The sequence below is a fragment of the Chiloscyllium plagiosum genome, chromosome 3 (genome assembly GCF_004010195.1).
Source record: "Chiloscyllium plagiosum isolate BGI_BamShark_2017 chromosome 3, ASM401019v2, whole genome shotgun sequence".
Classification (NCBI taxonomy): domain Eukaryota; kingdom Metazoa; phylum Chordata; class Chondrichthyes; order Orectolobiformes; family Hemiscylliidae; genus Chiloscyllium; species Chiloscyllium plagiosum.
Genome location: NC_057712.1, coordinates 99,261,765 through 99,276,034, shown reverse-complemented (window position 1 = coordinate 99,276,034; position 14,270 = coordinate 99,261,765). Strand labels below are relative to the sequence as shown.

The 14,270-nt window shown below is 42.8% G+C and overlaps 1 protein-coding gene across 2 annotated transcripts in view; it reads right to left on the bottom strand.

The window, feature by feature from the left end:
* puf60a (poly-U binding splicing factor a) overlaps positions 1 to 14,270 on the bottom strand; it is a 67,237-nt gene that overhangs the window by 6,488 nt on the left and 46,479 nt on the right. For both annotated transcript variants that reach the window (XM_043686952.1, XM_043686951.1), the window contains 3 exons: positions 9,350 to 9,540; positions 5,445 to 5,586; positions 1,974 to 2,212 (listed from right to left, as the gene is read on the bottom strand). In XM_043686952.1, coding sequence (XP_043542887.1) covers positions 1,974 to 2,212; positions 5,445 to 5,586; positions 9,350 to 9,540 — 572 coding nt within the window. The remainder of the gene's footprint in view (positions 1 to 1,973; positions 2,213 to 5,444; positions 5,587 to 9,349; positions 9,541 to 14,270) is intronic.

The following is a 14,270-nucleotide window of genomic DNA, read 5'->3' as shown; positions in this document are numbered from 1 at the left end:
GAAGCGGCAGGGACAGGCCACTATAAATGCCGGAGGAAACACCACAGAAGCGCATCACAGGAGGCTCCCAAGCACTGAGGATGTCACCTAGACGGGACGAAACGTTTGCAACAAGAACTTCCAGCTCGGCGAACAGAACCACAGCAACGAGCACCCGAGCAACAAATCTTCGCACAAACTTTGAAGGCCTGTATATTTCAGGATTATCCCTGTTACTCTTCTTCAACAATATGTCAACACTGGTAATTTTCCAGTCCTCTTCCAAACAGGATTTGGGAGAATCCCAAGATATTTTATAAATACATTAAAGGGAAGAGGTTAACCAGGGAAAGAGTTGGGCCCAATAAGGACCAAAGGGGCAACCTGTGTGTGAATATCCTAAGTGTGTACTTTGCATCGGTATGATCATATTGAATGGTGGTGCAGGCTCGAAGGGCAGAATGACCTACTCCTGCACCTATTGTCTACTGGTATCCACCCACCAGGAGGATATGGAGTGTAATGTGATTAGTGCAGAGCGTTTTGAGATAAATAAAAAAAAAAAGTGGTGTTGGATCTTTTGAACGGCATTAAAGTGGATAAGTCCCCAGGGCCCGATGGTATCTACCCCAGGTTACTGAAAGGCATGAGAGGAGATTGCTGGGGCCTTGACCATGATCGTTATATCCTTGCTAGCCACAAGAGAGGTCCCAGAGGACTGAGGATTAGCTAATGTTGTTCCTCAGCTCGAGATGGAGAAAAAAAAAGATAATCTGGAATCTATAGACTTAAGTCTCACATGGGTGGTTGAGAAGCTACTGGAGAGAATTCTTCGGGATACAATTTATCCGCATTTGAAAAAGCATGTTCTAATTTGGAACAGTTCACTTTGTGCAGTGCAGATCATGTCATGTCTTACCGACTTGACTGAATTTTTGAAGAGGTGACACAGTTGATCAATGAGGATAGAGCAATGGATATTGTTTACATGGATTTTAATAAGGCTTTTGACAAGGTCCCTCATGGTAGGCTCATCCAGAAGATTAAGATGCATACAATCCACGGTGACTTGGATTCAGAACTGGCTTGCCCACAGAAGGCAGAGGATAGTGGTGGAAGGGTGTTTGTCAGGCTGGAGGTTTGTGACCAGTTGTGTTCCACAGGGATCTGTACTAAGACCTCTGCTGCTCATGATGTACATAAATGATGTGGATGAAAATGTAGATGGGTGAGTCAGAAGTTTGCAGATGATACAAAAATTGGTGGAGTTGTGGATAGTGTAGAAGGTTGTCAAAGGACACAATGGGATATAGATCAGTTGTAGATATGGGCGAGAAATGGCAGATTAAGTTTAATTTATGGAAGTGTGAGGTGCTCCATTTTGGGCGATAAAATATTGTGTTCAATTCTGGTCTCCACATTACAGGAATGATGTGGAGGCTTTGGAGAGGGTACAGAAGAGGTTTACCAGGGTACCGCCTGGATTAGAGGGTATGAGCTATAAGGAGAGGCTAGAAAAACTAGGGTTGTTTTGTCTGGAACAGTGGAGGCTGAGGGGAGATTTGAAAGAAGTCAATAACATTATAAAATGCATAGATAGGGTTGACAGTCAGAATCTTTTCCCCCCCCAGAGGTGAAGTGCCTAATATTAGGCAGCATGCATTTAAAGGGAGAGGGGAGAGTTCAAAGGAGATACGAGGAACAAAGTTTTTTTTTTGCAGAGAGTGGCAGGAGTCTGGAAATCACTGCTAGTGGCAGAAGCAGATACGATAGGGGATTTAGAGACAAGTACATTAATATGCAAGGAATGGAGGAATATGAACCAAAGACAGGTAGAAGGGATTAGTTAAATTAGGCATCATGTTTGACAAAATATCATGGGTTGAAGGGCTTATTGCTGTGCAGTACATTTCCATGTTCGATATCTTTTGCACAAATCCACCCCCCACACCCCAAAGCTACTCAAGGTGTCAGGTTCAATTATTAGCTCTTACCTCCTGCTTGCGTAGCAACTTCTGCATCACCATGTGCCTTGCATTACTCCCTGAAATGCTCATGTGTTCTTGCTCACTCAGCATTTCCAGCCTTTCAGTATCTAGTAACTTCTCCTCATCCTCCTTCTTCACTTCTGTAGCAGTGCCAGCTGTAGGTGGTGTGGCCAGGACAGGGTTAACTACCCCCACCTGTGGAATAGTAACTGGAAGCGACACTGTTGGGCGGGTTGGGGTCACACCTGGAAAAAACAAGGATCCTCATGTTTACAGCGGCTGGCCACCACGCAGAAATGCTGCAAATGTTACAGCCTTGATCAAAAAGAGTGCAGTAAATTCACGCCTGTAAGATTAATCTCCGGGACGGGAGAACTTCCAGAAATGATATGGAATAAAATAATGTCACTTGGACAAAAATGAATTAATAAAGCTAAGCTGGCTTTGTTTAAAAGTAAATAATGTTCAATTAACTCGATTGTTTTTTGATGGGGTAACAGAGTTGATCAGGGTAAAGAAAAATAAAAAGGTGTACTTGTACGAGCAAAAACAGGAGAAAATTCAAAACATACAAAGAGACTACAGTTTGAAGATGCTGCACTCAACCTAGAATTCAGAAAAAACAGAAGCACAGTATTTGGTTGATCCCCAATATTCAGGGCCCCTCAATGGCATCTTCCCTTGGATTTACTGCACAACTTGTCAATCAATGTTCCCAGTCCAGTTAAGAGCAGTAACTTTATTCTCAGTGCAATAGAATGGGACACCCGCAATCTAAGAGTGTATCTCGGAGAGAAAGTTACCCCTCATATTCCTTTAGAAAAGAGTTTCTCATTGGAGCAGATATCACACCCATCACCCACTCCACAATACAGCCCTGATGCTCACTGCATCAGTCCCTTCAACACCTACTCTCCCCTGCACAACCCCAACAGCGACCCCAGTACTCATCCTCCTCTAGTGACCCCCTTTCCACTCACCCATTTCTTCCCCCAGCCCCAACTCAAACACCAGAACTCCCAGCAACCAGGCCACAAGGTAGTCTTATAGACATATAGATTCATACAGTGCCGAAAAGGCCCTTTGGCCCATCGGGTCTGCACTGACATAACTATCACTAACGGCTCGCTAAACTCAATGTCCTGCAATTGTCCCATATTCTTTAATGTTACGATATTTCAACTGCTCATCCAAATATTCTTAGTCTGTAAAGTTTCCAGTTGCCACTAACCTCCCAGGCAATGCATTCCAGATTCCTACCTGAGTGAAAACGTTTTTCCCCAAACCCCCTCCGAATCTCCTTCCCGTGACTCTAAAACCATGTCCTCTTGAGACCGATTTTTCAACAGCTGCTCTCTGATCACCCTGTCCATACCCCTCAATCTTATCCACTTCAATCATGCCTCCCTCAGTATTCCCTACTCGATAAACAAAACAATCCAAGCCTACCTAGTCTCTCCTTCTAACTCAATTTCAGGATTCACCAACAACCTGGTGAATCTCCTCTGTCCCTCCTCTAGTGCTAGCATATCCTTCCTGTCGTGAGGTGACCAGAACTGCACACAGTACTCCAGCTGGGCCTAACCAACAGTTTATACAACACTATCTTCTCCTTCTTGCTCCTGTACTCTATATCACACCTAATAAAAGCAGATGTCATCTAAGCCTCCTTACAATCTTATTCATGTGCTCTGCTGACTTTAGGGATCTGAGAATACTTACCCCAAGATCCCTCTGCTCCAGATGTAGGTTTGCTCGCTGTGCTGGAAGGTTCAGCTGAAAATGAACCATCCAGCTCAGCAAGCAAATCTATCTCCAGAACCTCAACCTGAGCTACAAATCTTCTCAAAACTCACTAATCCTTCTGCTCCTCTAAGCTACCCAGTGACCTGCCATTCATTAAATACTCCTTCAACTTGGTATTTGGAAGAAAAAACATCTGCCATTGCTCAGCATGTGACCAATCCATCTACAGCCTCCCACAACAATAACCATTTTCTACGCTATTAGCCACATTACCAATCCGTCATCTGCAAATTTGTTAACATTTCCCCACACTTTCATCGGTATCATTTATTTATCTATATAACAAACAATAAGGATCCCAACATCTCAGAACTGTACTGAGGAAGGATCACTCCACTCTAAACATCGAGTCTGATTTCTCTCCACCAATGCTGCCAGACCTGCTGAGCTTATCCAGCAATTTCTGGTTTTGTCTCTGATTTACAGCATCGAATGTTCTTCCAGTTTTTGATTAAGATCCCAATACTGATCCTTGTGGTACCACCACTGGGCACCTGCCACCAGTCACTCAAACAGCCTTCTCCCACTAACCTTTCTGCCCTATTTCTGATCCATGTCACCAAGTTCCCCACAATTCCATGTGCTTTAATCTTCTTAATCAGTTTCCCATTTGGGACCTTGTCAAAACTTTTGCTGAAATCCATATAAACTACATCAACTGAACTTCCCTCATCCATACACTTGATCACATTTTGAAAACATTCCAACACATTTGTTAGGTCTGACTTCCCTCTGACAAAGCCATGATGACTATCCCTAATTCTCTATGCCTTTTTAAGTGGGTATTAATTCACTCCTTGACTCTCAGTCTGTAATTTCCTGGTTCAACACTACACCCTTCTTAAAAAGTGGAACCACATTAACCATTTGATACTTCCCCCATGGCCAGAGAGGAATTAAAAATTTTATCAGGTCCTCTGCAATTTCCGGCCTCGCCTCCCAAAGCAGCCTGGGATGCAATTCATCTGGGCCACGGAACTTGTCCATTTTTTTTAAGCCCGAGTGTGCTTCCAGTACTTTCCCATTTCCTAAGTCAAACTGTGCAAGTTCCACATAGTTCCTTTTCCTGAATTCCATACTTTTCCAGAGTGAAGACTGAAGAGAAGTATTCATTTAACACCCTTCAAATATCCTGCACTTTCACATATAGGTTGCCCCCTTGATCCCTAATGGACTGTATTCTTTCCCTGGTTAACCTCTTCCTTTTAATGTATTTATAAGGTACCTTTGAATTCACCCTAATCTTGTTCACAAGTTGTTTCTCATGCCCCCATTTTGTTCTAATTGCTTAAGTTGCCTCTTGCACTTCTCACATTCCTCTACAGCCACAGCTGAATTACTCCTTTTGGATTTGCTAACAGCCTTTCTCTTCGTCCGCCCCCTTGATCCCTAATGGACTGTATTCTTTCCCTGGTTAACCTCTTCCCTTTAATGTATTCCCTCTTGCACTTCTCACATTCCTCTACAGCCACAGCTGAATTACTCCTTTTGGATTTGCTAACAGCCTTTCTCTTCGTCCTCATCCATTCTTGAATTGTCCTAGAGAATCATGTTTCTCTGAACTTACTGCTCCTACCTTTCACCCTGTTGGACCTATACTCTCCCCAGCTCATTTTTGAATGGCCCCCACTGTTCTATTAGAGACTGTGCGAACCTCAATGAGTTACTGACCTGTTATAACTCCTGGGGCTTGTGCTGCCATGACAGCCTGTGGTAACGCTCCGAGTGGCTGTGCAAGGGTCAGTGCTGGAGTGACCAGACCTGGTGCAGAGAGACCACTTACACCAAGTACAGCTGCTCCTGCAACTGCTTCCTGCAGCAAGAAAAATAGGCAAGGTTAGGCGAGTGCAAAGACATTCTCAAATAGTTTACAAGTCACACTTACCAAAAGTTCAAATTTGTAGTATTCCATTAGTGCAGAAGTAACAAGTTTAACTCCCCCCAACCCTAAAGGTTACAAACAGGAGGAGGAAAGAAACAGATAAAAACATCCCGATTATAAACATGGTTCAGAAGTTCAATGTATATGCAATATTACAACTGCATCCAATAGGTAGTCTTCTCTCCCACAGCAGGAGAGCAGCAATCTGCTCAACAACCCTTCAGCCTCAGGGCACCTTTTATTCCCCAAATGTTTTGTGCTTGAACTGTTTAGATGATGCGGAATGAGTTCAAAGATAAGCTGCAATGTAAACTGGAGAGAGCACTCTGGGCAGCCGGTTTTTGGGGGTCCCGTCATGGCAACGGTTGACAGTTATTACACACATGGATGCTGCAAGTCAGTCCCTGTCACAGGGTGCTTCAAGAACATGAACTGCAATCAATGTTTTTATTCTTGAACTGGTCAGTACTGAAACTAGTTCATTATAACTGGTCCCTTTTTGATGACAAGGTAATCACATTGGCTTGTGCCAAATACTCTTTCAGCCCAACCTGATGATGTCAGTGTTTAAACTCCACTCTCACCTTTGACCATCTATCAGAGTAATCCTCTATTGTCCTTCTCCCTCAGCTGCTTATCTAGTTTTTCCTTAAATGTACTGCTCCTATCTGCTTCAATCATTCCTACAGTAATGCATTCCACACGCTCACCATGCTGCATAAGGGAGAGATGTTTTGTTCTGAATTGCCAACTGGATTCCTCAGTGCTGATCTTCGTCTGATGGTCTCTAGTTATAAACTATTTCTCCCCACAAAAGGAAACATTCTCTCTGCATCCATGTGACCAAAATCTTTCATTTTACAGACCAGACATCCCTGAGCCTTTTTTGGAGATAAGAAACGCACTATTAATTCTTCCTTGCTATTGTCCTTAGGAATTTTCTCTGCATCCGCTGTAGTGCTTCTGTATCCTTTTCCAGCATGGGGACGAGAATGATAAGGACTACTCCAAATTCTGGTCAAATTAATTGCACTATAGTTACTCATCTAGAAATAAAACAGTGCTTGCTATGCTTTATGATCCTGCAGTGATTGGTGTATTTCCATCTGTTCCTCTATATCTCCTGGATTTGCATCTTCCAAATAATCAATGACATCCCAATTTGTTCTACCAAAATGAACACCACTACCAGGTTATCTTGAGAAAATTCTCTATGCTCAGAGATGGCAACATATAGGTATAGGATCTGAACCACTCACTTGCGTGAAACTTAATTTACCAACTTTTCTCTATTCTGCAGATTTAGTAGCATTGACCTGTAATTTACTGCAACCTTCTTCAGTATTGTCTTTCCCCTAATGTGGAGTCGTCCACAAATTTGGAATTGTGTTTTGGCTCAAAAGCTAAAATCATTAGGGTATAAATTGCATACAGCAGTGGTCCCAGCAACTATCCTTATGGAATGTCACTTTGTACCCTCTGTCTCTCTGAATAACTATCCCTTGCTTCCAGAGACTGGCTCCCATCTTGGTCTGTTATAAAGCACCTTATCAAAAGGCCCTTTGAAAATCCAATTAAACTGCATCTGCTGTATTTTAATTGTTTACTATATTATCTTTTTAAATACATTTATTACATTTATCAAATAAGATATTCCCTTTTGAAATCCATGCTAAATGGTCATGATAATTTGTTTCCAAATGATTTTTCTTTATTCTTCCATGGAAGGATTCTAAATGTGTTAGAAACGGTACAAAGATGATTCACTGATAAATTAGTTGATAGATATGAAGGAGGAGAGATGGGGTTGTATTTGTTTCAGTTTAGAAGAAGAGGTAATCTTATTCAGAATTACAAGATTCTAGGTGACTTGAGAGGGTAGATACTGAGAAGATGGTTCCCTTGTGAGACACCAGAATTAGGAGGAAAACATTAAAATAAGGTGATTCCTATTTAAGACAAAGAGGAGGAGGATTTTATTCTCTCAGAGGATCATTAACCTTTAGAATTCTCTTCTCAGAGTGCAATAGGGACAGGGTCACTGAACGTTTTTAAGCCAGGGCAAATAGCTTCTGGACTAAGAAGGGAGTAAATGGTCAACAGGTTTAGCTGAAGACAACATAACCTCCCAACTCCTGTATTCAATATTCTGACCAATAAAGGAAAGCATACCAAACACCTCCTTCACTATCCTAATAGTCACAGGTAGATGAAACATTGAAGAATGCGTTTGGTATGACTTCCTTTATTGGTCAGCATATTGAGTACAGGAGTTGGGAGGCCATGTTGCGCTGTACAGGACATTGCTTAGGTCACTTTTGGAATAGTATACGCAATTCTGGTCTCCTTTCTAGATTTACAAGGATACTGCCAGGGTTGGAGGATTTGAGCTATAGGGGGAGATTGAATAGGTTGGGGCTGTTTTCCCTCAAGTATCGGAGGTTGAGGGGTGACCTTATCAAGGTTTATAAAATGAGGGGCAGGGATAGGATAAATGGATAAAGTCTCTTCCCTGGCGTGGGTGAGTCCAGACTAGAGAGCATAGGTTTAGGGTGAGGGGGAAAGACATAAAAGAGACGTAAGGGGCAACTTTTTCAATGCAGATGGTGATATGTGTATGGAATGAGCTGCAAGAGGAAGTGGTGGAGGCTGGTACAATTGCAAAATTTCAAAGGGATCTGGATGGGTACATGAATAGGAAGGGTTTGGAGGGACATGGGCTGGGTGCTGGCAGGTCGGACTAGATTGGGTTGGGATATCTGGTCAACATGGGCGAGTTGGACTGAAGGGTCTATTTCCATGCTGTACATCACTATAATTCTTATGACTCTATGTGGACTTGAGGTCTACCCATCCAGGTAAGTGTGGAGTTTTCCATCACATTTCTAACTTGCATCTTAAAGACATTAGACAGGTTAAGAGGCGAGATACACATTACAGGATTCCTAGTCTCTGACCTACTTTTGTATGGCTAGTCCAATTCAGCTTCTTATCAAAGATAACTCCAGAATGCTGATTTTTCTTTTTATTAATTACTGGTATGAGGCATAGGTGGCTAGGTCAGCATTTATTGCTGTTCCCAATTCCCTAGAGGGCATTTAAGAGTCAACCACATTGTGGGTCTGGAGTCAAAGGTAAGGATAGCAACTTTCGTCCCTAATGGAAATTAATGAATCAGATGGGGTTTTCTGACAATCAATGGGTTCATGGTCATCATTAGACTCTCAATTCCAGACATTTTTATTTAATTCAAATTCTACCATGTGCCGTGGTGGGAATCGAACCTGGGTCACTGGAGAAACATTCTAGGCCACCAGCACCCCAACCAGCAGACAGGGCATCACATCTGGAAGAGGCAGCTCCAGTAGTGAAATGCTCCCTCAGTGAGTCTCACCCTTGGTTGATACTTGCAAATCATTTTGCACTTTCAGAGTTGTATACAAAGCCTGTAGCCTGACTACACATTCGAGGAGTCATTCTAAGAATTCTCAGCGTGTCATTCAATCATTAGCTAGAGGAGGCATGGCAAAATAGTTTTGTTTAATTTCTTGTGTATGCCCTTTAGCAGGGACTGGAGGTTTTAGCATTGGCACAGGTTCCAGTAGTCATGGCATGAACAGATATGGCAGCATAAAGTTTGCCAACAGAAGGTTGTCAGGTTCTGACTGGTATGACTGAAAGTGCCCATACCCACCTGAGCTGTGATCTTGGCTGTTGCTGCAGCTGCTGCCACTGCTGCTGCAGGGGGCAATCCACCAGGGGCTGCAGGTGTCATCAAAGGCATCGGGGGAGTCACCGCTTTCCCAACACGGAGGAACTGGCCACCAAGGTCAAACAGGTTCATGGAAGACACTGCATCTTGTGAAGATTGAGCCTTCTCATATTCTGCACAAAGCAAATAGGTTTAGTGTTTATATGAACAGGAAGGTCACAGATGAAGCACCTTAAACTGGGTCAGACGATCAGAGTCAGATCCCACCATTCCCACACACACTAGGTTACAGTAGATCACACAGCCACATCCCAGCATTCCTGCATACGGTCACATGATCATACAGAAGGCCAGCCCTGATCATTTATGGAAACTCCACGATGCCCGGTGGACTCTTTGTCCGTAGTCCAAGCCTCTCACTGAGCTCCCCTACATCACACCACCTGCTCTCAAGGAGCAACCACAAATGGGTTCAGTAGTGGGCTATATGGAACAAAGTAGTGCAAGGAATAAATGAAATAAAGAAAGGAGGAAGGTGAATGAAATTTAAAGTGTTTGGTAGTTTATTGGTTATGCTACACATTAGTAATTCACAGGCCTACTCTAATGATCTGAACTATAATCCCAACAAGGCAGCTGGGGAATTTAAATTTAACTTATTGGAATGTCCGGCATAAAAGAGAGCTTAAATAATGGTAGCCATAAACTACCAAACTGTTATAAAATCTCTCTGGTTCACTAATGTGCTTTAGGGAATGAAATCTGTTGTCCTTTGTCCTTATCCTGTCTAGTGACTGCAGGCCCACAACAACGAAGCTTATTCTTAATCCTTCCCCGAGACTGCTGAATAAATCACTCAGATGTATTTAAACACTGATTCACCACCAACCTCAATGGCGTACCTACCAGTCTTTGTCAGATACACTCATATACCAGGAGCAAGGTAGGAAGGGGACTGTCAACGAGCATGAAGAGCACAGAGGAGGATGACAGAGGTAGTAGACAGCTTTGGTGCTAATAGAAAGTAGAATATGTTTGGAGGGGTGTAATTTGTAAATGTTGAGGGATTTCAGCAAACCCAATCAAGGAACACAAAATTGGCATGCAGCAAGCAATTGTGAAGACAAATGTCATGTTAAACGTCACTTCAAAGGGACAGGAGCATAAGAAAAAAGAAACCTTTTAGTATTTTGGCGTGGCCACGTCTGGAATAGTGTGCAGCTTTGGTCTCCATATTTAGGAAAAATAGTATAGACTTCTTGGAGACAGTGTAGCACAAATTCTCTCGATTAGTTTCTGGGGTGAGAGAGTTGCCCTCTGATGAGATACTGAGTAAATTAGAATCATAGACTACCCATAGTGCAGAAAGAGGCCATTTGGCCCATTGAGTCTGCACCAACCTTCCAAACCCAGCCTCCTACCTCTCTCTGTAACCTTACGTTTACCATAGACAATCCACCTAACCTAATCTTTGGATTGTGTGAGGAAATTGGTGCATCTGGAGCAAACCCACACAGACATGGGGAGAACAAACTCTACACAGACAATCACTCAAGGTTGGAATCAAATTCAGGTCACAGAGGTAGCATGCTATCTACTGAGCCATCATGCGGAGGAAAAACTGGGCCGTTATTCTCTGGTGAAATGAGAGATAACATCATAAAGCACAAGATTCTCAAGGGGCTTGACAGTGTAGACATGGGGTACTCTCTCCTAGCCAGGAAATCTAGAACAGATGGGCACAGTCTAAGGATAAGGGATTCGTCAAAGGCTGACATCAGGAGATGTGCTAACAGTGATAGAGGTCTACAGCACAGAAAAGGGCTCTTCGGCCGATCAGGTCTGCACTGATCAATTGCTACCGCCTAACTTTCTAATCTAATTTTCTAGGAGTCAGCTCATATCATAAAACATAACTGTGCAGTACAGGCCCTTCGGCCCTCGATGTTGTGCCGACCTGCCATACCAATCTGAAGCCCATCTAACCTACACTATTCCATGTACGTCCATATGTTTGTCCAATGACGACTTAAGTGCACTCACGTGCTTTGGCATCACAAATGTACATCTTGGTAAGTCTCAAATATTATGAGTGTTTTTGCTTCTACCACACTTACAGGCAATAAATTCCAGATTCCCACCACCCTCTTGGTGAAAACAAACCTTTCCTCACATGTTTTTCTAAACCTTTGATCCCCTTCCCTTACATCAATGCTCCAATTATTGATCTCTCCAGCAAGGGGGGACATTTCTTCCAGACTTTCCTGTCCATGCTCTCTCAAACTTATACATCTCAGTCATGTCCCCTTTTAAACTCCTCTGCTCCAAGGAAAACAACCCCACAGTCCAATCTCTCCTCATAATTGAAACTCTCCAGCCCAGGCAACATAGTGGTAAATCTCCTGAGCACCCTCTCCTGTGCACGCACATCCCTCCCATGATTTGGATTCCAGAACTGCACACTGTACTCTCACTGTGGCTTAACCAATGTTTTAGTTCCAGCATCACCTCCCTGCTCTTAAATTCTATGCCTCAGACAATAAAGGCAACTATTTTTATTTTGCCATTGCTTACCTATTATTTACTTATCTATGCTATTTAACTCCACGATATGCCTGTATTGCTTTCAAGACAAAGCTTTTCACTGTGCCTCGGTACACGAGACAATAAATTTAATTCAACTCAACTCAACTCAACTATCCCAATTGCCTCCTTCCCTTTATCCACCTGCCCCGATTCCTTAAGGGACCGATGCACATACTTGAAGGTCCCCCGATCCTCAGTGCTTCCCAGGGTCCTACTGTTGATCACGTATTCCCTTGTTTTGTTTGTCCTGCACAAGTGCATCACCTCATTTATCCGGAATGAATTCCATTTGCCACTGATCAGCCTCTCTATCTCCTCCTGTAATCTGTATCCTTCTGCTATTTACCACCCAACTTTTGTATCATGTCTAAGGGTTCTTCACTCTTAGGGTTTTGAAGACTTGGAATTCTCTACCCTTGAGGGCTGCAGGTGCTGCACTATTGGAACATATTTGAAGCTAGGACAAGCAGGTTGTTGGTTCTCAGCAAATCAATGGATACTGGCAGTGAACAGGAACGTCAAATGAGGAAGCTCAGCCATTTGAATGGCAGGGGAGACTCATTAGCGTGAATGGTCTACTCCTGCTTCTATTTTGAGAGGTGTAATGGGCGGAGTAGTGGAGAGTGGGGTCAATGAAGGAGTCAGATAAAGAAGGGAATGAAAGAGGGAGTTGTGAATATTCAATCGCTTGTTGGTTATCCAATTTCATAGACATCAAATCTGAATTCCATTCAAACCAACATGGACAGGCATTCATGCTTATAACTTAGCAGCAGTAATGAGTGGCTCAGACACATTCACATTCAATTGAAAACTTAAAAGAATTTGAACTGTATTACAGACTTCCAATTAAATTTCTCCTTTCCCATTCCTGGATAAATGACTGGCTGTACCTGCAAGCCTCTAACTCCAGGGAAAATGTACAAAATTCAGACAATGCTCAAGTGCACTCTATTACAAATAAATCACAAGAGTCACTCTTACCTCTCTCTTTCTCACCTTTGTTCAACTTTCCATTATCTTGTTTACTACCCTCATGGTGAGATCTGTTGCCCCCTGGCACACTTCCTTGTCTTTTCCGGAGGTCTCCTTGCACTGTTGCTCCTCATTGCAATATGTTATGTTTTCATCAAAATTCTTCAAGAAATGAATCATGCAGTCTTTTCAGCTCCACGTGGAAAATGTTTCCCTCTCCTGTTGTTACTCAGCAGTTGAGAGTCGCCAGTAAGATAGCTGGTGATGCTCACAGTACTGGTCAAACAGGAAAGCAATCATACTAATCCACAAGGACCCTCGGTGAGCTGGAAGTGCTATCATCACTTTGTCGTTAAAGGTTTGTATGGGCCTTTGGGCGATCTGTGAAGATATCCTCAGTGACCAGGATAGAGTCAGAAGCAGTGGCAACAACAATCTGCCCAAGATCTGGAAGTATCAGCAGGAAGTGCTGTATAAATTGAAAGTCAAAACAACTGACTGGAAGATGCAGCTGCCATGTTTATCCATCTAGTAGGAAATACAACAGCTGGTTTCTCGAAGAAAGTGCCAAGTGTTACCAGCTGTCCCTCAAGATTGGAATCAGAGCTCATCTTGGGGCATGGGAATTTTCAGCATCATATCGCAATCAGGACTTTTAGTAACTCTCATTGTAATTCATTGATGGAATCTGAGTCAAAGTAAAAATTACAACAAAACCTTTCTTATATCACAGTAGAGGCTGCACTATCTTGGAAGTGTGGAACAGGATCTGGAATATTGTTACAGTCAACAAATCCCCCTTTCAGTTATTGGACAGTGGTTAGCCATCCTGAATCCACACATCACTCAGTAAACAATATTTTTATGGTGCTTCGACCACTCCTTTTGCCATTTCTAAACCAACTGAGACACCATTTTCCATTCTGACTGCAGATCACTGCTGTTCTGTACTCACCATCTTGAGCAATCAGCAAACTAGCAAGTGGCTCCTTCCAAATGTCATTTTGCGGGTCTGCAAAGCACTACAATCAACAAGACCTTCTGATCAAGTCATTCATTCGTCATTACTCAGGAACTGCGCCTATCGTCAATATTACTTCAGAATTACTTCTTCAATAGTACATTGGTCTTTCACATTTCCCTTTGACTGTAGGTTCCCGCTCTAGGCTAAGCTTGTGACATTTCACCATGCTGTTTGAAACCATTCTCTCTCATGGTTCACAAGTTCCAAACATGTAAATGACACCCTTCAGCCCAAATAAATTAGTAAGTCATTCATATGGCTGTACAAATAACTGATGACAACTGGAGCAAGTAGTACGTTCCTAGAGTGATCAAAATA